The 19,944-nt window shown below is 35.9% G+C and overlaps 1 protein-coding gene across 1 annotated transcript in view; it reads right to left on the reverse strand.

Annotated features, from left to right (window-relative positions):
- Positions 1-19,944, reverse strand: part of CHUK (conserved helix-loop-helix ubiquitous kinase) — a 34,528-nt gene that overhangs the window by 5,627 nt on the left and 8,957 nt on the right. Inside the window, exons 3-14 of the mRNA XM_012661631.1 lie at positions 19,151-19,280; positions 17,884-17,973; positions 17,621-17,745; positions 17,337-17,444; positions 16,621-16,756; positions 12,050-12,244; positions 10,940-11,042; positions 7,236-7,359; positions 6,781-6,932; positions 4,293-4,354; positions 3,208-3,317; positions 2,508-2,557 (exon numbers count right to left, since the gene is read on the reverse strand). Of these exons, the coding sequence (XP_012517085.1) occupies positions 2,508-2,557; positions 3,208-3,317; positions 4,293-4,354; positions 6,781-6,932; positions 7,236-7,359; positions 10,940-11,042; positions 12,050-12,244; positions 16,621-16,756; positions 17,337-17,444; positions 17,621-17,745; positions 17,884-17,973; positions 19,151-19,280 (1,385 nt within the window). The remainder of the gene's footprint in view (positions 1-2,507; positions 2,558-3,207; positions 3,318-4,292; positions 4,355-6,780; positions 6,933-7,235; positions 7,360-10,939; positions 11,043-12,049; positions 12,245-16,620; positions 16,757-17,336; positions 17,445-17,620; positions 17,746-17,883; positions 17,974-19,150; positions 19,281-19,944) is intronic.

The raw sequence follows: 19,944 nt of genomic DNA on the forward strand, positions 1-19,944 counted from the left end.
ATATGCAGTCTCTGGCCAAGAGACCAATTTTTCTTGGATGGTTAACTACTTATTTAGAAACAGTGGGACAATTCATCTAACTTTCACTGCCTAAAGGAAGGAGGAGGCTCTTGCCGTAACTAGGTTGCTCAGAATTTCATGTTTATCCATCAGTTTACAGCCTACAAAAACACTGAAAAAAGCTGACTTAAACCAAATCTGATACACTAACAAAGGGAACTTAGACACCCTGAAAGTTCAGTTTGAGGGTAGTATGACATCTTAAAGCCAACTGACAGATGACAGATGTCCTAAAATGGGATGGTTGTTGGTCAGTGAGTGAGTTTTACAGTTCAATTGATGAGATGCTACCTTAATTAAAAAAAAAAAATTAATGTCATTTTATATTTCAGAAAATGGAAAACTTATATTTCAGAAAACTTCAGAAAGTTTAAAATTTGAAAATTGCTCATTGCATCATGCTGGTGTTTTCTCTAGATGATAAGTAAGTCTGAATGCAATAATAGTAGTATTTGCTACTACCTGCTTATATTTTTTTCATTTAATCCTCACAGCAGTCCTTTGAGATGGCTACTTTTGTTACCCCATTTTACCAAAAAGGAAACTACAAGAGGAGTGTCAAAGGAGGTTTAAAAAGTGTGTCCTCTGTTATCACTGCAAAGACTTCCTCTATAGCCCAACTTTATTCTCCCACACATTTGTCTCCCCCTCACCAACAACCAGACACGAGACTCCAAAAAGGATGCTTTCCAAATAGCACTCCTTCCCACTGACCAAGCCAACCATCATACTTCATTACATAGCAGAAACATTTTATGAGTACTTCCCACTTCATCACACAGTATATATATTTTTAGAGACAAGATCTTACTCTGTTACTCAGGATGGAGTGTAGTAGTGCCACAGTAGCTCACTGCAGCCTTGAATTTCTGGGCTCAAGGGATTCTCCTGTCTCAGCCACCCAAGTAGCTATGGCTATAGGCACGTGACACCACATTCAGCTAAGTTTTTTTAAACTTTTTTTTAGAGACAGGGTCCCATTATGTTTCCCAGGCTGGTCTCAAACCCCTGGGCTCAAGCAATCCTGCCTCAGCCTCCCCAAAGTATTGGGATTACAAGCATGAGCCACGGCACCCAGCCAATCACACACAATATTAAAAAGACATGTACTCAAGGGCTGAGATTTAAATAAAATTATATTTTTACTGCTTTATCAAGGACATTCTTAAATGAAACTGGCATTTTTAAAAAACTGAATGCATGGTGGTAATGACTACAAGCATAGTTTGGTGCTAGTTCCTTGAGTCATACTAAGGTGCAGGCCATTTTACCCACCAGTGCTTTTGCACCATCAGTGCAAATGTCAACATGGCAAAAAAAGCAAATGACATCTTAGTATTATGAAAATGGCTCTGACCTCATAGACTCTCTGAAAAAGTTTCCATTATACTAATGGTTCCACGAGCCACACTTTGAGAGTTGTTGGTCTAGACTTAACTTCTCTACTTTCTCCTGTCCCATTCCCTTTTCAGCCCACTATAATCTGTTCCCAAAGGCCATTATATTTTGCAAAGTCATCAATGATATCCAAATTAAGTCCGATGAATATTTGTATTGTTTATCATCTTCATTATCCACACCTCTGCAGCATTTCACCTTACAGATCACTTTTTCCTTGAAACTCTAATTTTTTAAAAATGTTTTTTAGAGATGGGGTCTTGCTATATTATTGCCCAGGCTAAACTCCTGGTCTCAAGCAATCCTCCCACCTTGGCTTCCCAAAGGTATAGGATTACTGGCATGAGTCACTGTGCCTGGCCTGTTTGCAAATTTTAAAGTGTAAAACGTATCTCTCTTTCTCTCTCTTTTTTTTTTTTTTTTTTACAATTTAACTATACTGCATATTAGGGCAGAGACTTTTCATTTCTTCTGTCACCCTCAAAACAAATTTTTAATTAAATGATAATATCTTGCAGGTACATAATACTTCATAGTTTTCAAAATATTTTCACAAACATCCTCTTAACATTGCCACAACATATTCACTGATTAGGAAAGCTAGGTTTCAACTCCATTTTGCAGAAGAGAGAAATAAGAAACAGAAATATTTGCCTGAGGTAACTTGGTCAGTAAAGCACTCACAGACCTTCCCTCTAACCACTCCATACCTGAAACCCATTGCATCATTCTTTCCAACCTAATATTAAGCAGCACTCACTTTTATCCATTTTCTTGCTCCCTCTTCCTCTGCTTTGAATTCCCTTTTCTCTCTTCCATTCCTTCTTTCCACTTCCCTTTAAAATTTTTTTCTACCTCACTTTGCCCTTCTAATCCCTTAAATTCTAATAAACTTAAAGCTACTGTACCATAAATGTCTCAATGGCAATATGAAAACTGGAATTTATTCTGCAGCTTTTTAAAAATTTTAAATTTAAAATCCCTTAAATTTGTTACGCTAGTGATAGTTTCCTAAAATGCCTTCCAGTACTGTGATAGAAGTGTCTTACCTGAAGGTCTGTGCTTTAACTGTTTATATAGATCAATGGCACGCTGTTCCCTACAAAAGAGAAAACATGTTTCTATATCTGAAGGTAATTTAATGACTTCAATAATCTACAACTTGAAATGAACGATATGGATTATTTGAATGATGATCCCATTTTAAGGCAAGTAAATATTGCCAATGAATATTTTACAGAGCATTTTATTAATAAGCAAGAACTATACAGGTTGTTAAAATGCAAAGTTTAATATACTTCATATCTGCTCTGAACTACCACAAGTACAACACCCTTGCACCAGGAAACACTTAAACAGGTAAAAATTATGGCCTGTGATTAGAGAAAAAATCTGAAGTTTCTAATCCAAACACTTAGGAAGTTAACTTCATTTAGGGTACTTAAGAGGCAATAGCTTGGACCAGAAGTATGGTATAAAGGGAAACAGTTGTAACTTAGATATACTTGGAAAATTCTTCTTACCATGCACGTGAACAAGATACCTTTATTAAAAACCAAAAAAGGTCAACACAAAGAGTTATTTCCAAAATTTCCTGTGGCATTTTAAATACAATGCCAATATATTTGGGGAAAGGAAAACTATAGAAAGGAACCACACAGAGCTTTAATCTGCCAGATATAAACAGGAAGAACAATCTGCTACAAAACACTAGAGACGTGAAGAGCAACAACACAAGTACGGCCTTACAAAGATTCCATCAAATCTCCCTGACGTCTTCCATAGGGGCTCTTCTGTAGCTCCATGATTTCAGTGTGCAAGGACATAATCTGATCCTCCAGGTATCCAATGACACCAACCTAAAATATGATGAAAACACAAAGGAAACGACAGGCTTGCCACAATACAACAGGAAACAAAACTCAGACCTTAAGGATAAAGAATGACTTGCTGCTGCAGTAGGAAAACTAAATAATATGAAACACTGATTTTGTTCAAGCCTTTTTATTCTTCAGATTCTGGTATTTTTCACATAAGAACATACCTATTCTTACGCTTCTCTTTTCTGTCCTAACAGTAAACTACTAGCATTTACTTTTTTCTCTGGAGAAGCATAAAAGGTACAGATGTCACTAATAAGACAGAAAAAATGGCCACCAAAACCATTGGTATTACTCACATCTCAGCTCTATGATTTTCGTTGCCTTATTCTGGACTGCCTTGAATAAGGACACCGAAAGATAAAGATGCTGAATTTCCCACCTCAGGATACCAGCAGCCCCAACCACATCCTCAAGATAAGCATTGGCATCAAGGAGAGCAACAATCTAGACTCATGTACAAATGTACATACAGGGTAAGGAAAAAATCTGCCACCTAGAGAATGAACTATACCTAGGGAGACCATATAATTTATTGCCCAAATCAGCATAATTTTGAGAGTGAAATGGAATATTATTATTATGGCAAGACATCAGGTATAAACTGGGACTATCCCAGGTAAACCAGGATGTGTAGTCATCTAATCATAAAAATAATAAAAATAACTGCCATTTATTATTGATTCCCATTTAATTTTCATAACCCTACTAAAAAAGGTACTGTCCCCATAATATGATGTGGAAACTGAAGCTCGGTGAGGGTAAGTAATTTGCCCAAAGCCCCTGTTTTTATCACTATGATATCTCCCTATACTTACACAAAGCATCTACTAGAATTTTGTCTGAAATTCAGGAATGACATGAAAAATACTCTTTACATACCAAAACCAAAGATACTTTCTGAGGAAGATATCAAGAATTAATAAGCATACAGAATGAGACCAATGATTTTACCTCAGCATAGTGGATGGCCTTTTCTTCCATTTCTTTCCATGCTTTTAGCATTTTTTCTGAAGCTAAAAAAAAAAATTTTAAATTGGTTATCTCAGAAATACCCATAGCTTTAATTACTGGCTTGCATATCTCCTTGCTATATCAACATCAAAGGTGTGTTATAGGTTGAATTGTGTCCTCCATAAAGATATGTAAAGATATGTTGAAATCCTAACCCCCAATACATCAAAATATGACCTTACTTGGAAATAGGATCATTATAATCAGCTAAATTAATACTTATACAAGAGTAGGGTGAGCCTTTAATCCACTATGACTAGTATGATTAGTGTCCTTATAAGAGAAGAGACATAAGATATAGACACACAAGGGGAGCAAGCTATATGACAATGGAGACAGAGATTAAAGTGCTGCAGCTATAAGCCAAGGAACACCAAGGATTGCTAGCAAACCACAACAAGCTAGGAAGAAGCAAGGACACATTCTTCCTTACAGGTGTCAGAGGGAATTGGCCCTGCCACACCCTGGTTTTGGACTTTTAGCCTCCAGAACTGTGACACAATAAATTTCTGCTGTTTTAAGCCACCTAGTTTATGGTATTTTGTTATGGAAGCCCTAGGAAACTACTACAGATGGTTTTCTCTTTAAAAAAAATTTAAGTGATACATAGGTAAGATTTTTTTTTTTAAAAAATCAAACATTATAAAAGGATATAAAAAGAAAAGACTTCTCTTCCTTCTCTCTACCCTTCACCTCAAGGAATCTTACTAGGATTATTTGTTATATAGACACATACCCTATTCCTTCACAAGTGAGACCATCTATATACTCTTTTCTTTATCTTTTTCCACAATGTAAAACATCATTGCCAATTATAGACCCAGGTGATCTTTTAACATTAGCACATATACATTTACCTCAATCTTTTTCAACAATTGTATAGTATGCCTTTGACAAGTGAAAGATATTTTAATGAAATAATTACAATGTTTTGTCCTTCACTAAAATGCCTATAATACACAAACATAAATAGAACATCAATCATAGAACCAGTTCTGGAGAGCAAATTTTTTCTCATCTGGACACTAGACACTATTGATCAAGATTCTCACATACACATACCTTGCTCAGAACAAATGTACAAACAGTACTTGTTTCCTACAAAGGATTTATTTCATAAAAGAAAAAAGAAATGCTGGTGGTGACCTCTTCAGTTTATTTAAAAAAAAAATTTTTTTTTGAGACTCTCACGCTGTTGCCTGGGCTAGAGTACAGTGGTGTCAGCCTAGCTCACAGCAACCTCAAACTCCTGGGCTCAAGTGATCCTCCTGCCTCAGCCTCCCAAGTAGCTGGGACTACAGGCATGTACCACCACGCCTGGCTAATTTTTTCTGTTTTTAGTTGTCTGGCTAATTTCTTTCTATTTTTAGTAGAGACGGGGTCTCACTCTTGCTCAGGCTGGTCTCAAACTCCTGAGCTCAAGTGATCCTCTCGCCTTGCCCTACCAGAGTGCTAGGATTACAAGCTTATTCAAATTTTAACTCTACTTTTTCACATTTCCTTAGTACCTCTGAAGGAGATAAGCTTGGAGTCAAATATTGAAAATTTGGAGACTGTGTACAATAAAAAAAAATAGTAGGACTTCACAGTAGGTGGTTTGGCAAAAATCATAACCTTGGAATTATATGCATTATTATTTATAGAAACATAAGTAGTTGAAGACTCATTTGGGCTTCTATAACAAAATACCATAGACTGGGTGGTATATACACAACAGAAATTTATTTCTTGAACTCCTGGCCTCAAGTGATCCTCCCGCCTCAGCCTCCCAAAGTGCTAGGATTGCTGGTGTGAGCCACCATGCCCGAGAAATTTATTTCTTATAGTTCTGGACACTGAGAAGTCCAAAATCAAGGTGCCGGGAGATTCAATGTCTGGTGAGGACCTTTTCTGGTTCATAGATGGCTGTCTTCTTACTGTGTCCTCACATGCAGAAGGGGTGAGGGCTCTCACTCAGGCCTCTTTTATAAGGGCACTAATCTCAAACATGGAGGCTCCACCCTCATGACTTAATCACCCCCAAAGGCCGCACCTTTAATATCATCACCTTGGGGGTCAAAATTTCAACATATGAATTTTGAGGGGACAAAAACATTCAGTCCACAGCACTGGCTAAGAAGTCACCCCAGTACAGACTTTGTATCTATTAAAAAAATGAGGTTTGAAATTCATAGATTCTTAAATCACTTCTGTATTTTTCTGGAGCTAAATAATTTTAGTCTAATTGTGAAACTAAGTTGCTCAACTAAGGGATTAAAAAACACAGCAAACATTGAAAACAAACATGGTTTATGATAATTTAAGTTGTCTTGTCTCTTGTTCTAATGTGAAGGTAAGTGAAACAACTCACTATGAGTTGAGAAGCCAAAATAGCAGATGGCTTCAAGAGACTAGACCCTTTTTAAAAATACATTTCCCAGACACTTACATATCCCATAAGTCATCTGCTCACTATATCTCTCCAAGTCAAACTGAATGCTTTTCTGAAAAAAGTGCAATTTAGCTTTCAGTTGCTGTGATGCTGAGATCAAAGTGTTCTTCATTTTTGTCAAGTTAGCATTATATCGTAGAAGACTTAACCTAAACCATAGCAAAAAATAAAGATATTATCAGCATTCAGAAACACTAGACCATAATTTAAAAATATAAACTGCCATAAGCCCAAAGCTTCTTATACTAGTATTCAAGAACTACTACTCTCAAGCCATTACAATTGGATGGTTTCAGATCATTAGTAAGAATTCTACAAATCTAATCAGAATATTACATTTCAAATTAGCCCAAGATGTTAGCATTGCCTGAAACATTGATTAGTGAAAACTGGCAAGAGTAATTCTTGAGTATATCATTACATTGTGCTTATAAACAATGGAATCTGCTTACATCGCTGCTCTTTGTCCCTGAAAGAGCCTGCTGTAGTCTTCTTTCAGCCCAGACACATAGTGCACTGCTTCGGCCCATACTTTACGCAGCTGTATAATTGGAAGCTGTATTTTGCTGTCCTGTACTATATGCAAGAAGATGAGAAAAAGGGGAGGGGAGTTACTTTTGAGGATTTGAGAGTATATTTATCATTCCCTGTGATTTCCTGTCCACACAAATAGCATTCCCATAGATGCCAGAAACTATGCCTGAAAGAACCACTTGTTACCATTTAATTCAGTTCAATATACATTTAGCGAGCACCGGCAATACATAAGCTCTGCTCCAGATACAAAGGGAAAAAAAATGAATGACATAATCACTACCCTCACAGAAGCGGAGACTGTTCCTATATCTGTCTTTTTTACTTGTTTCTTTCCAACCTGGAATAAGTTTTCACTCTGCTGATCCAAAATTCTTTATTTCTTTCAAGTTCTAAATCAAGTCGCATCTCCTCCACAATCCACCATAGTCTTTCCTGCTTCTGAATAATAAATTTCATCTCCTGAACCACTGACCCAGCTTCAAAACAACATACAGGGTAAATGGCAGTTTAATAAGATATGCTTTCTTCAATGACGGACTTTAAAAAATTATCTATTTATGATTCTCTCTTGCCTGTTCTTTGGTAAAAGGAATTCTGCTTTTCTAAAAGTATGGCAGGTATATGTTAAGTTCAATGAAATGCCATTTTAACATAGGAAATTCTCCAACATTGAAAGAACTTCATCTTATACTTTAAGATGGCAAGTATATTCTCTGTTATTCTTTTCTCATGAAAAGCTTCAGAGAAAGGTTAGGCAAAATTTGCTGCACTAGTAGCAGACTTAGAAAACACATTATCTGAAGCAGACTTTTTAAAAAATAAAGCTATATATCTAGAAAAATCTTTGCCTTCCTACTAGTAGCCTCAATTAACCTTTCTTTTATTCTGTTTTTTAAGAGTTGGCATCTCGCTATGTTGCCCAGGCTGGACTTGAACTCCTGGGCTCAAGTGATCCTCCCGCCTCAGCCTCCCAAGTAGCTAAGACTACAAGTGTGTGCCAACTTTTCTTCTATTTTTATATAGCCACACTTTCTCCTGGTTTCCCTACAATGACCAAAAACAAAACCAAAAAAAAAAAAAAAACAAACCATATCAAACATTTTTTTTTTGAGTCTGAGGGAGGGAAACCTGACTGCTCCCCCCCCATTCCCCAAAATCATATACTTTAAAAAGTAAAGCCTGAAAGGGCCTAAAAGACATGAAACCCCAATAGCAACAAGCACACCTAGTGCTCAGATCTTGATTTCTAATACTATTTTTGAATAGAAGGAACCAGGGTTCCTTGGACAAATGGCTGATTCTAGGACTGGCTCAGGAAATACACAAGATGAAGCTAGAGCATATCTTGTAGTGCCAGAATGTAAGGAAGTGCTAAAAAAGAAACAAACAAACAAACAAACAAATGAAATAAAACAACTCATTGATGGGGGCATGTAAAAGGGGTATAAGAGCCAACTAAAGAGCTCCTAATGGCCAAAGCTGGAACAATTTGCACAACAAAATAAACTAGTATTGGATTATAATGCAAAGTATAAAATAAATATCATGAGTTCATAATGATATAAATAAATGAACAAATTAATAAATGAGAAGAGATAAATCTCCATGCAGAAGAGTTAAAAATAAATTATGTAGATACTGTATGCTAAAGGAGGGGAGCATAACTCCCCACTCCTTAAGTGCGGGTTATGCATGATGACTTCTTCCCAAAGAGTACAGTATGGAAAGGGTAGCAAAGATTAAACTTAATAGTGGAGAAACCTGACAAACACTACTTTAGCCAGGTGATCAAGGTTTAACCCAACCGTCGTAATTCATAATTATCCTTTATATGTGATGAAAATATCACTTTACTGCTGTGATCTTTCTCTCAAAAACCCATAATCTCAATTATGAAAAAAAAAAGACAAATTTCAACAGAGGGGCATCCTACAAAATACTTGACCAGTACTCCTAAAAACTGTTAGAGTCATCAAAAACAAGGAAAGTCTGATAAACCTTCACAGCAGAGCCTAAGGAGACATGAAACCTAAATGTAATCTGGTATCCTGGATGGGATCTTATAACAGAAAAAGGACATTAGGTAAAATCAGAGAAAATCTGAATAAAGTATGGACTTTAGTTAATAATAATATATTGGTTCATTAATCATAACAAATGTACTATACTAATGTAAGATGTTAACAATAGAGGTAACTACATATGTGAAGGACGAGGGGTTACATGAGAACTCTGTACTATCTGCTCAATTTTACTATTTTAAAAAAAGTAAAAAAATTAGTAAAAAAAAAAAATTTAATAAAGGTCTGAGGAAAGGAAGATTGACTGGAAAGAGACATGAGGGAACTTTCCGAGATGAAGGAAATGTTCTATATTGTGATTATGGTATGGACTGCACAAGTATATACATTTGTCAAAAATCATCAAACTATATGATCTGTGCATTTCACTATATGTAAACTATGCCTCAATTTAAAAGAAAAATTCAAGAGAAAACTAATAAAAAAGTAAGAGAGGACAGATTACATATATTTTAGCCCTTATGCTCAATTTTATTCTTTTTTTTTTTTTTGAGACAGAGTCTCACTGTATTGCCCGGGCTAGAGTGCCGTGGCGTCAGCCTAGCTCATAGCAACCTCAAACGCCTGGGCTCAAGCAATCCTTCTGCCTCAGCCTCCCGAGTAGCTGGGACTACAGGCATGCGCCACCATGCCCGGCTGATTTTTTCTATGTATTTTTAGTTGTCCGATTAATTTCTTTCTATTTTTAGTAGAGACGGGGTCTCGCTCTTGCTCAGGCTGGTTTCGAACTCCTGAGCTCAAACAATCCGCCCGCCTCGGCCTCCCAGAGAGCTAGGATTACAGGCATGAGCCACCGCGCCCGGCCCTTTATTCTTGATTTTACAATTTTGTGCTTTGTTTTAGTTTGTGTAGAAATAAATTGATTAAACACTTCTTCAAAAGAAAATAATTTTCACAGGATAAATTAAAACATTTGAACATAAAGCAGTATTTATAGGATAAAATGAAATAAATATTTGAACATGTTTAAATAATAAAGGGACAATTAAGGAGGTTTAATTAACAGTGAAGTTTCATTCTCCTGTGAGAGGCCTATCCTCAGGAAAGTAAATCCCGTCTTAAATGAGGGACCTGGTGATGATTTAAAATCTACCTTTTCACCTTCCAAACAACATAAATCCATTTTTACCATATATAGAAACTCCAAGTATGAGAGATACAGAACAGAAACACCAAAAGACCATTTCTACTAATCATATTGAAAGTAAAAATTACATTATTTCAGGTTTAACGCATTAACTGCCACACAACAAAAAAAAAATTTTTCCTTGTGGCCACAGTGTTTTATTACAAAAATAGAATAAAAACTTCAAAAACAAAACAATCCTTTCTAATTTAATGAAAAATTTGTTATTTTTTATTGTTTTCTGTGTGTGAGTTATATGTAACTTGAAAAATAGTTGACGCAGCTCCCTAGGTAAAGAGATGTGAGTTACATATGCTTTACAAGGCCCTGGGCTCAAAACTTGCATGAGTTAAATACAACTCACATGGCAGTTAATGTGATAAAGCTTAGCCCCTAAATGGACTGTACTTACCAATATAATTTACACAATCAGATAAACTTCTGGAAGCAAATGGCCCTTCATATACAGTCTTACTTTTATCAAACAAATAAACCATATAGCTATCACAGCCTCTCTAAAAAAGAAACAAACAATTAAAATTCTGCTCAAAGATACTTGAAAATCCTAGGCGCTCTACTTATGCACCAGATTTCCTACTTCGAAATGCAAATGAACAAAGTCAATGTATATTAGCACACATCTTATAGATACAGAATCTATACTTTCGTTAAGGAAAAAAACCCAAACTTTAGTATGGGTGAAAGTGAAAAACAATCACCAAAACCAAAAAGGCATACACATACACACACACACACACACACAAACACACACACACACACTGAAAATACTATTTAGTAATCAAAAGGAATTAAGTACTTATACATGCTACAACATGGATGAACCTCAAAAATATAATGTCTAAGTCAAAGTCGTCAGACATAAGAGACTACATCTTGCATAATTCCATTTATATGAAATGTTTAGAAAAGGCAGATCTATGGAGATAGAAAATAGATTTGTGGTTGCCTTTGGTGGGCAGAATGGAGATTAACAGTTAATGAACATAAGGGATCTTACTGAGATGGAAATGTTTTTAAACTGATTTAGGGTGATAGCTGCACAATTTGGTAAATTTACTAAAAAAAATTACTGAATCATACACTTGAAATGGGTGAATTACATGATATTTTAAAAATAAGCCTTAATAAAGCCATAAAAAGAAAAAATGGGGAAAAAAAAGTCATGACCACATCATATTTTACCACCTATTTATGGGACCTATGAGACTGGGGATCTAATTTCAAAGTACAAAGGCTTCAAATACAAGGAATAGAGAGTGGGAGCAAAGAACTGGCACCAAAGAAAAAGTCTTACAAAGTTCAAAACAATAAATGTTTCATTTCTACCTTGTTTGCCTAGCAAAGCAATGGTAACAATCAGGAGTAGGACAAAACTAAAAAATTATTATAAAATGTGCACCACCCCCTAAAGAATTCGAAGTATGCATCAAAAAATGCAGGGCACGCAATTCCTCCACAGAAACAGATTTCTTATACTCCAGGTATATTAGAATTCTCTTACAACTCCATCTAGAACACACTGAGAAGCTGGTTTCCGAGGATCCAGAGAAATTCCTGTTTCTGAAAGCAGCTCTTGAGAAACAGTACTTATCCCAGTTTCACGCTCAATACGAGACTGCAGTGAATGAAGACTTTCATCAGGTGGTAACAAAAAAGAAATTATCTTTGCAGAAGTCATATTTAGGATATGTACTATCTGTATAAATAAGAAAAAAGATAAATTTATTAATTATTTGCTATATGAAAGATTCAGTATGAGACACTAAAAGGGGATTATGAGCAAAAGGCATTATTTCTACACTAAATAAGATTCACTCATTCTCCAAAGTGAGATCTCCTGCTATAATTACAAAATCACATTCTGAAAATGGAAGAACAGTTTTACTTTTCTACTACAAGAGATGTTTGTTCCAACAAAATTTCAAAGTTCTAGAGATGCACAAAATCAAGAAATAAAAATCACAATTTAAAAAAATTACACTTATTTATTTTGAAAAACATTAACATACACCTAAAAGGAAACATTCCCATTTCTGAAGTGCCTAATAGATGTCAACCACAGAGTTAAGTGCTTTCACATAGCATCCTCATTAATTAGATCTTCTAATGTCCATTTTAACAGAGGGAGAAACCAGAGTTCTTTTTTTGTTTGAGATAGTCTTGCTCTGTCACCTGGGCTAGAGTGCCGTGGCATCAGCCTAGCTCAAAGCAACCTCCAACTCCTGGGCTCAAGTGATCCTCCTGCCTCACCCTCTCAAGTAGCTGAGACTACAGGTGCACAACACCACAACTGGCTAATATTTTTCTATTTTTAGTAGAGACAGGGTCTCACTCTTGCTCAGGCTGGTCTCAAACTTCTGATCTCAGGTGATCCTCCCGCCTTGGCCTCCCAGAGTGCTAGGATTACAGGTGTGAGCCACCATGCCCTGCCCAGAGTTCTGAGTTAAATAACGTGTTAGGGATCACACAGCTGATAACTGGTAGAGCTTGAATCTGAACTCCTGTCTACTTCATGTTGCCTCAAGAAATAATCATCTGATAGAGAGTTATGTCTCTCTTTAAACAAGAAAGCATTGTTGTTCCCATTAAGGCCACCAAATCCCAGAGCAGTGACCTGCGTAAGGGCCCAAAGTTAGATAAGAACAGTCTTATTACTCTTACCTAAAGTCTCAGTAAAAGTAGCCTTATATAGGCCACGTGAGTGTGAGGCTGAGTCAGGTGGAGCTCTACCCAGGTAACGAAAGACAGCCACAGCCACAAAGTTGGAGGTCGGTCTTTTGAACATAACATGATTTTAAATTCTCTTCCTTCCACTGTCCTTAGATATGTCATACAAAATTAATGCCTACATTTCTCCATGCCTTACATTAGCTAGTATATGCAAATGATTAAAATTATCTCTGCTGGAAATTCTTACTACAAAGGTAAAGCATTAATCCAGGCCATTATTATTTCTTTCCCCCCCCTTAAAATATAAATTTTAACGACCATTTTCAAGCACACAAAGCTATAAATGACAGTATAAACTCCCTTCCTAATCCTGTGAATGCCTTGCCTAGTTTCAACCATTATTTACATACAGCCAGTCTTGTTTCATCTATAGCCCCCCTCATGCCCTCTCCCCTGAAGTATCTCTTTTTGGTCTTTTAAACATTCTACTTTGTGACAATTTAATATTTTTTATGTATAAAAATTGTGTATATTTAAGGTATACAACTTGATGTTTTGATATACATTGTGAAATAATCACATTTCAGCTAATTAACATATCTATCACCTCTTCGTAGTTACCGTTTTTTGTACCCCCTTGACCAACATCACTATATTCTCCCCTTCGTCCCTAGCCCCTGGCAACCACCATCCTATCGTCTGCTTCTGTAAGTTCGACTATTTTAGATTCCACATATAAATAAGATCATGCAGTATTTCTCTTGCTTATTTCACTTAGCATAATGTCCTCTAGGTTTATCCTGGCAGGACATTATGCTGGCAAGATTTCTTTCTTTTCTTTTTAAGGCGGAATAATATCTCATTGTATATATACCACGTTTCCCCCAACCATTGATCTGTCAAAGGACATTTAGGTTGTTTCTGTATCTTGGCTATTATGAATAACACTGCAATGAACATAGGACTACAGAACCTCTTGGCAATCCCATTTTCAATTCCTTTGGATATATACCCATAAGTGGGATTGCTGGATCATATCATAGCTCTATTTTTAATTTTTTGAGAAACCTCCATACTGTTTCCCATAATGGCTGTACTAATTTACATTCCTACTAACATATACAAGGGATCCCTTTTCTCTACATCCTCACCAACATTTTATCTTTTATCTTTTTATGACAGCTGTCCTAACAGGTATAAGGTGACATCTCACTGTGGTTTTGATTTTCTTTTCGCTGATGATTAGAGTTGCTGAGCACCTTTTTATGTCTGTTGACCATCCAAATTTCTTCTTTTGAGAAATGTCTATTTAGGACCATTTTTAATTGAATTATTTATGATTTTGGTATTGAGTTATATGAGTTCCTTATAAATTTTGGATATTAACTTCTTATTGAACATATGGTTTAGAAATATTTTTTCCCATTCCATAGGTTGCATTTTCATTTTGTTTACTTCCTTTGCTGTGCAGAAGCCTTTTAGTTTGAAGAGCCACTATTATTTCTACTTACAAATCCTGACATAGATGCTCAAGTAAGTGGTGTTACAGAAATACCAAACTGCTTTTATAACCTGAAACTGATCTTTTTAATGTAAATTCCAAGTGTTTAAAAAAGATTACCAGTATTTCTCTTAGCATACTATTAACAGACTATCCTTTAACATATAATAATCTTTTATATTTAAAAGGGAGTGGGAGGATAATCTTCAAAATTAACATATATTTACAAATATACTACCTGAGATTTTCCATGCCTTCCCAGTCTAGCCAGATTTCACACTATGACAGCTGCCACTAATAGCAACAGCAGAAACTTAGGATGTAAATGCTACACTGGACATTTACTTTTACACCAGGTATCTGTCAAGGTAGAAGTGATCATGGCATCCCACTACCAAAGCTCCAAACCAGAAGGGAGCAAAAGAAAGGAGGAGGACCGGGTACACTGGTTCACGCTTATAATCCCAGCACTTTGGGAGGCTGAGGTGGGAGGATTGCTTGAGGCCAGAAGTTTGAGACCAGCCTGGGCAATATGGCGAGACTCCATCTCTAAAAAAAATAAGAAATATTAGTCAGGCGTGGTGGCACAAGCCTGTAGTCCTAGCTACTTGGGAGGCTGAGACGGGAGGACTGCTTGAGCCCAGGAGTTCAAGGCTGCAGTGAGCTATGATCGCTCCCCTGTACTCCAGCCTGAACGACAGAGCAAGACCCTGTCTCTAAAAAGAAGCAGAAAGAAGGAAAGGAAATACAACCTAAATTTATCTTTTTGTTTACTCAAATAGAGTACCTACTATGGTACACACTAGTGTGTTGTGGTGGTAGTAGTGGGTAAGCAAACTGAGTAACTTATGATCCTTGCCCTCCATACGATTATAGTCAAATAGAAGATATTAAGATACACGAAGAGAACTAAAATACAAGGCAGAATGTGGTAGGTATTATAATCATTATAAAGGAATGCAGATGAGAGTTGTTTCTGGGTGTACAGCACCATAGACCTATCTAACCTCTCATTCATATCAATGAATAATTTACTGAGAACCTGATACATGCCGTGCTCTATACAGAATGCTGGGGTAGGGATGGGGTGGGATGGGTGATTGTTAATAAAAGTAGTAAAACAATCCCTGACGAAGATGACAATCTATGTGGAGAGGCATGACTAGAAGATGATAAATAATTAGAAAACAAAGTATTAATAAATATGATTAAGTGACAAACCTATATGGCAGATACCATTTTAAAAAAAGTTCTTAAAGATATGCCAGCCTAGGTGAGGAGATGCACAGAGATGGAGAACATACCAGGCAGAAAGACAGCATCTGCCAAAGCACAAAAATGGATAATGAGTTTGAGGCATAATGAACAGTGACAAGCACAATGAGTGAGGTAAAGGTTAAGAGAAGCAGGTACAAAGCAATACTTGGTTGGCGAAAGCCCAAAAAAGCCAAGCATATCAGTTTACACTTGCTTTGGTAGGCAAAAAAGAACTATGTTAGTTTCTCGGACAGAATCAAAAAGCATTTTCAGAAGATGAGAAAGGCAGTTCATGTAGCATGGACTATAGCATGGGGAGTAAGTATAAAGGCATGAAAGCCAAGTAGGAACTTTCCTCACCAAACCAAATCCAGTATGACTAGACATAAATGAATGAGATGATATTGGCAACAACATGGGAAGGGAAAAATAAAAAAGATGCTTCAAAGGAGTAATAAAGACCACATAAAAGCAAACTGAGAAAGCTTGCTAAAGAAATAAAAAAGCATCAGCTCTAAGAATATCATTTTCTTTTTTCAAATAAACATCAGGAAAAGATTATTAAAATACATTTATGCTCATTTTCCAAATAAACTTGTTAACTTCAATGCAGGGCTTATGAAGTAGATCCCATTAAAACTAACCTTCAAATTCAGAATGTGATCCATTAATACAAAACATTTTGGCTGCTTCAAAGCAGGATCAACAGGTCCTCCTCTCTGCTGAGGGTCCCAATTCAGCATCAATTGTAGCCAGTTTTCCATGGGTTCTACTATTAAACTAAAAAATGTACAAGAATAGGGTGAAAATCATTATGTCCTAATTTTCCTTTAGTATTGTTAAAAATGTTTTTTATAGGTTGTCCATTTCCTTTTCCATCACTTGTCTGTACCCTTTTATATCCTTCAAATAATTCATGAAATGACAGGGGACAAACTTTTCTCCATAAAAACAACATAAAACCCACATATATGTTAGTAACTCCAACAGATTGAGTCCAATTCCATTCTCCAAGGAACTCATTTACTTCATTATCCCAGGAGTCTTCTTAGCACCTAAGCCAATTAGTCAAATGGCCATAGTTCTCGTTTCCATTAGACCTATGCTGTCCAATATGGTAGTCACTATATTGGACAGCCAAAAGCAGCTATTCACATTTACTATTTATTTAAAATTCCTCAGTCCCACTAGCCACTTTTCAAGTGCTCAATAGACTCATGTGGCCAACAGGGATATAGAATGTTTCCATCATCACAGAAAGTTCTACTGGATAATGCTACCCAAAACAGACAACTACTCTACTGTTCTTTTACAACCCTGGAGAAACTGAGGCAAACTTCCTCAGCTAAAATACACTTACCTACAAAGGCTATTTGGCTGAGGTAAATGGCTACTAAACCGAACTTCTCCTGTCATCTCTTCACATGCAAATATACACTTTGGATCCTTCTTCTTAATCTTCTCATGGCTATAAAAATAAAAACTACCATAGTTGACAACCTGATTCTCACAAACACTCTAAGATTTCTTGCCATTTGGTTTTACTCAATTGTGGTTTAAAAAGCAGTTAGACCATTAAAGAAAGAAAAAGGCAGACAACTGAAAAAATTTCCATTCCTTATTAAGTTCCCATTCATTTCTTACCAGGTAAATGGCTGCAGATGATGCAAAAAAGGCCTGTATCCAGCAATACATTCAAACACCATGGTCCCAAAGCTCCAATAATCAACAGTGGCTGTGTAAGGCTTATTCTCAAAGAGCTCTGGGGCCTTAAAAAGAGAAAATGCTTTAAATGCCAACACTATATGGGAAAGGTACTTAATTTCGGAACTAATATATTCATGACCTTCAGAAATAAGAATGAGAATCTTGTACACTTAAATTCAAGGAAACAATAAAGGTCTCACCAGATACTGCAGTGTCCCCACAAAAGATGTACACAGGCTTCCTTGATCAACATCTTTGGCATATCCCAGATCAATTATTTTATGCGTGATCTGCAAAATAATAATAATAAGAGTAAGTATTAAATGGTCAAGAAATTTGAAAAGGAAAGGCAACAATGTCCTTATAAAGCTGTAGAGGGGTTGGCGGTGAAAAGCTTAGGCTCTGAAATAACACAAACATGTTTCAAGTCTAACCTCCACCACTTAACTAGGCATGTGCTCTTAAGTGACTTAATGGAATTACTAACAGTCCCTACTTCACAGAAGTTTTATTAAGATTCAATGAAGCAGTGAAAGTAAAGAACTTAACACAGTGCTTGATACCTGGTAAAATTTAAATACAGATTGGCTACTAATTTTTATTTTGGTATATTCAGAATAAGCTTGATTCATGAAACTGGAAAGCAGAGGTAAGACTGACTTCTAAACTTGAAGCATCATACCACCTTAGAGTGGATTAAATCTAAGTAAACACCTATCTAACTTCAAGAATGTTCCAAAGTCTTTGGATACCGAAAAAAAAAAAAAAAAGCAGAACTAATTGGTACTAACATACACAAAAGGCTCCTAAGAGAAGAAGCATCACCAAGGTTCCATCCAACTGACCAACCACCATCTTTACTAACTAAAAAGAACATAATCAATGCAAGTTTCAGACTCTTGGCTTTAAGTCTTTATTGGAATGGAACTTGGAAGCTAGAAACAAGAAAATTGCTCAAATTACTGATGAAAATGAACATTTTAAGAGTCAATTCACAATTTCTGGTTCTTCTCAAGATGACTCATTTAGGAATTAGAGAAATCAAGGTTTTAAATTTTAACTAAATATAGAACTTAGGATTTGGGAGAAGGAGAATGAGCTTTAAAAAATACATACTTTTTTTTTTTTCTTAAAGTGGACCCAGGATGCATGTGTATATGTTTTGGATGTGCTTTATAAAATGGTAAAGGTTAACAAATTATTTACTCTCTGCCTGTATCTCTGATAGATACTGTGTTGAAAAAACAGACATGAACAAGATAGGTATAGTTCCTCTATAAGGGAGGCACTGTTTAGCGGAGGAGACAAAAAACTAAACATAAAACTACAGTTCAGTGTGGTGAGGACTAAAACAGAACAAGCATGAAGTGTTATGGGTACACAGCAAAGATACCAAAGCTCCATGACTAACTGTATCAGGGAGACTATATTTAATAGGCATGAAATATTTCTCTAGGTTTCATTTACCTTTCCACCAACATCCTGAAGAACTATATTTTCAGGTTTTAGATCTCGATGTATAATTTTGTTTTCGTGCAAGTATCGAATCCCAGACCCTAAATAAAGTTTAAAGTATATTTTGAAGTAACAGAAAACACTGAGTTAAAAAAAAAAAAATTCACCTCACATTTCATATAGATCAGCTCTGACACTCAAATTTATATGGATAATCATAACTACATAACTAATATTACAGTAGTTCACATTTTTGTCATAGAAAATATAGTAATATTAAACAAATACTACAGAATTATAATATATACTCAACTTATTAGAATAAACATTAAAAACAAATGAAACAAGTCATTGAAAAGATCCCTATAACTTTTATAGCCTTTTACTCCCACCTAAATCACCCTCTTCAACTGGACTTTGGCCCCCATGATCTAAGAAAAGAAACAAAACCGAAATATATGAGGAAACAAATTCTTGGTTTTTGAGCTTCTTTCAAAGGCCTAGATACTTGTTATTTTAGGAATTTTTCACAAGTAATTCTGATTAAACAGAGATTTTCACCCTAAGAATTGACTTGATGACCTATCCCCCAAAGAGATGCAATTCCACTGTAAACAAAACTACTACGTCAATTGGAGGGGCGACAGTAAAATTGAGTAAGGTCATTTCATATCATCTTTTGGTCAGTAATTGGGGCATCTATAAGACAGAGAAGACTCCTAGTCAAAAATAAAAAATAAATAAAAGATCCTAGTTTTAATTTAGCATCAATGGTAACAGATTTTTAAGATAATTTCTTAGAGGTA

Source organism: Propithecus coquereli, unplaced genomic scaffold (assembly GCF_000956105.1).
Source record: "Propithecus coquereli isolate 6110/MARCELLA unplaced genomic scaffold, Pcoq_1.0 Scaffold73, whole genome shotgun sequence".
NCBI classification, from domain to species: Eukaryota; Metazoa; Chordata; class Mammalia; order Primates; family Indriidae; genus Propithecus; species Propithecus coquereli.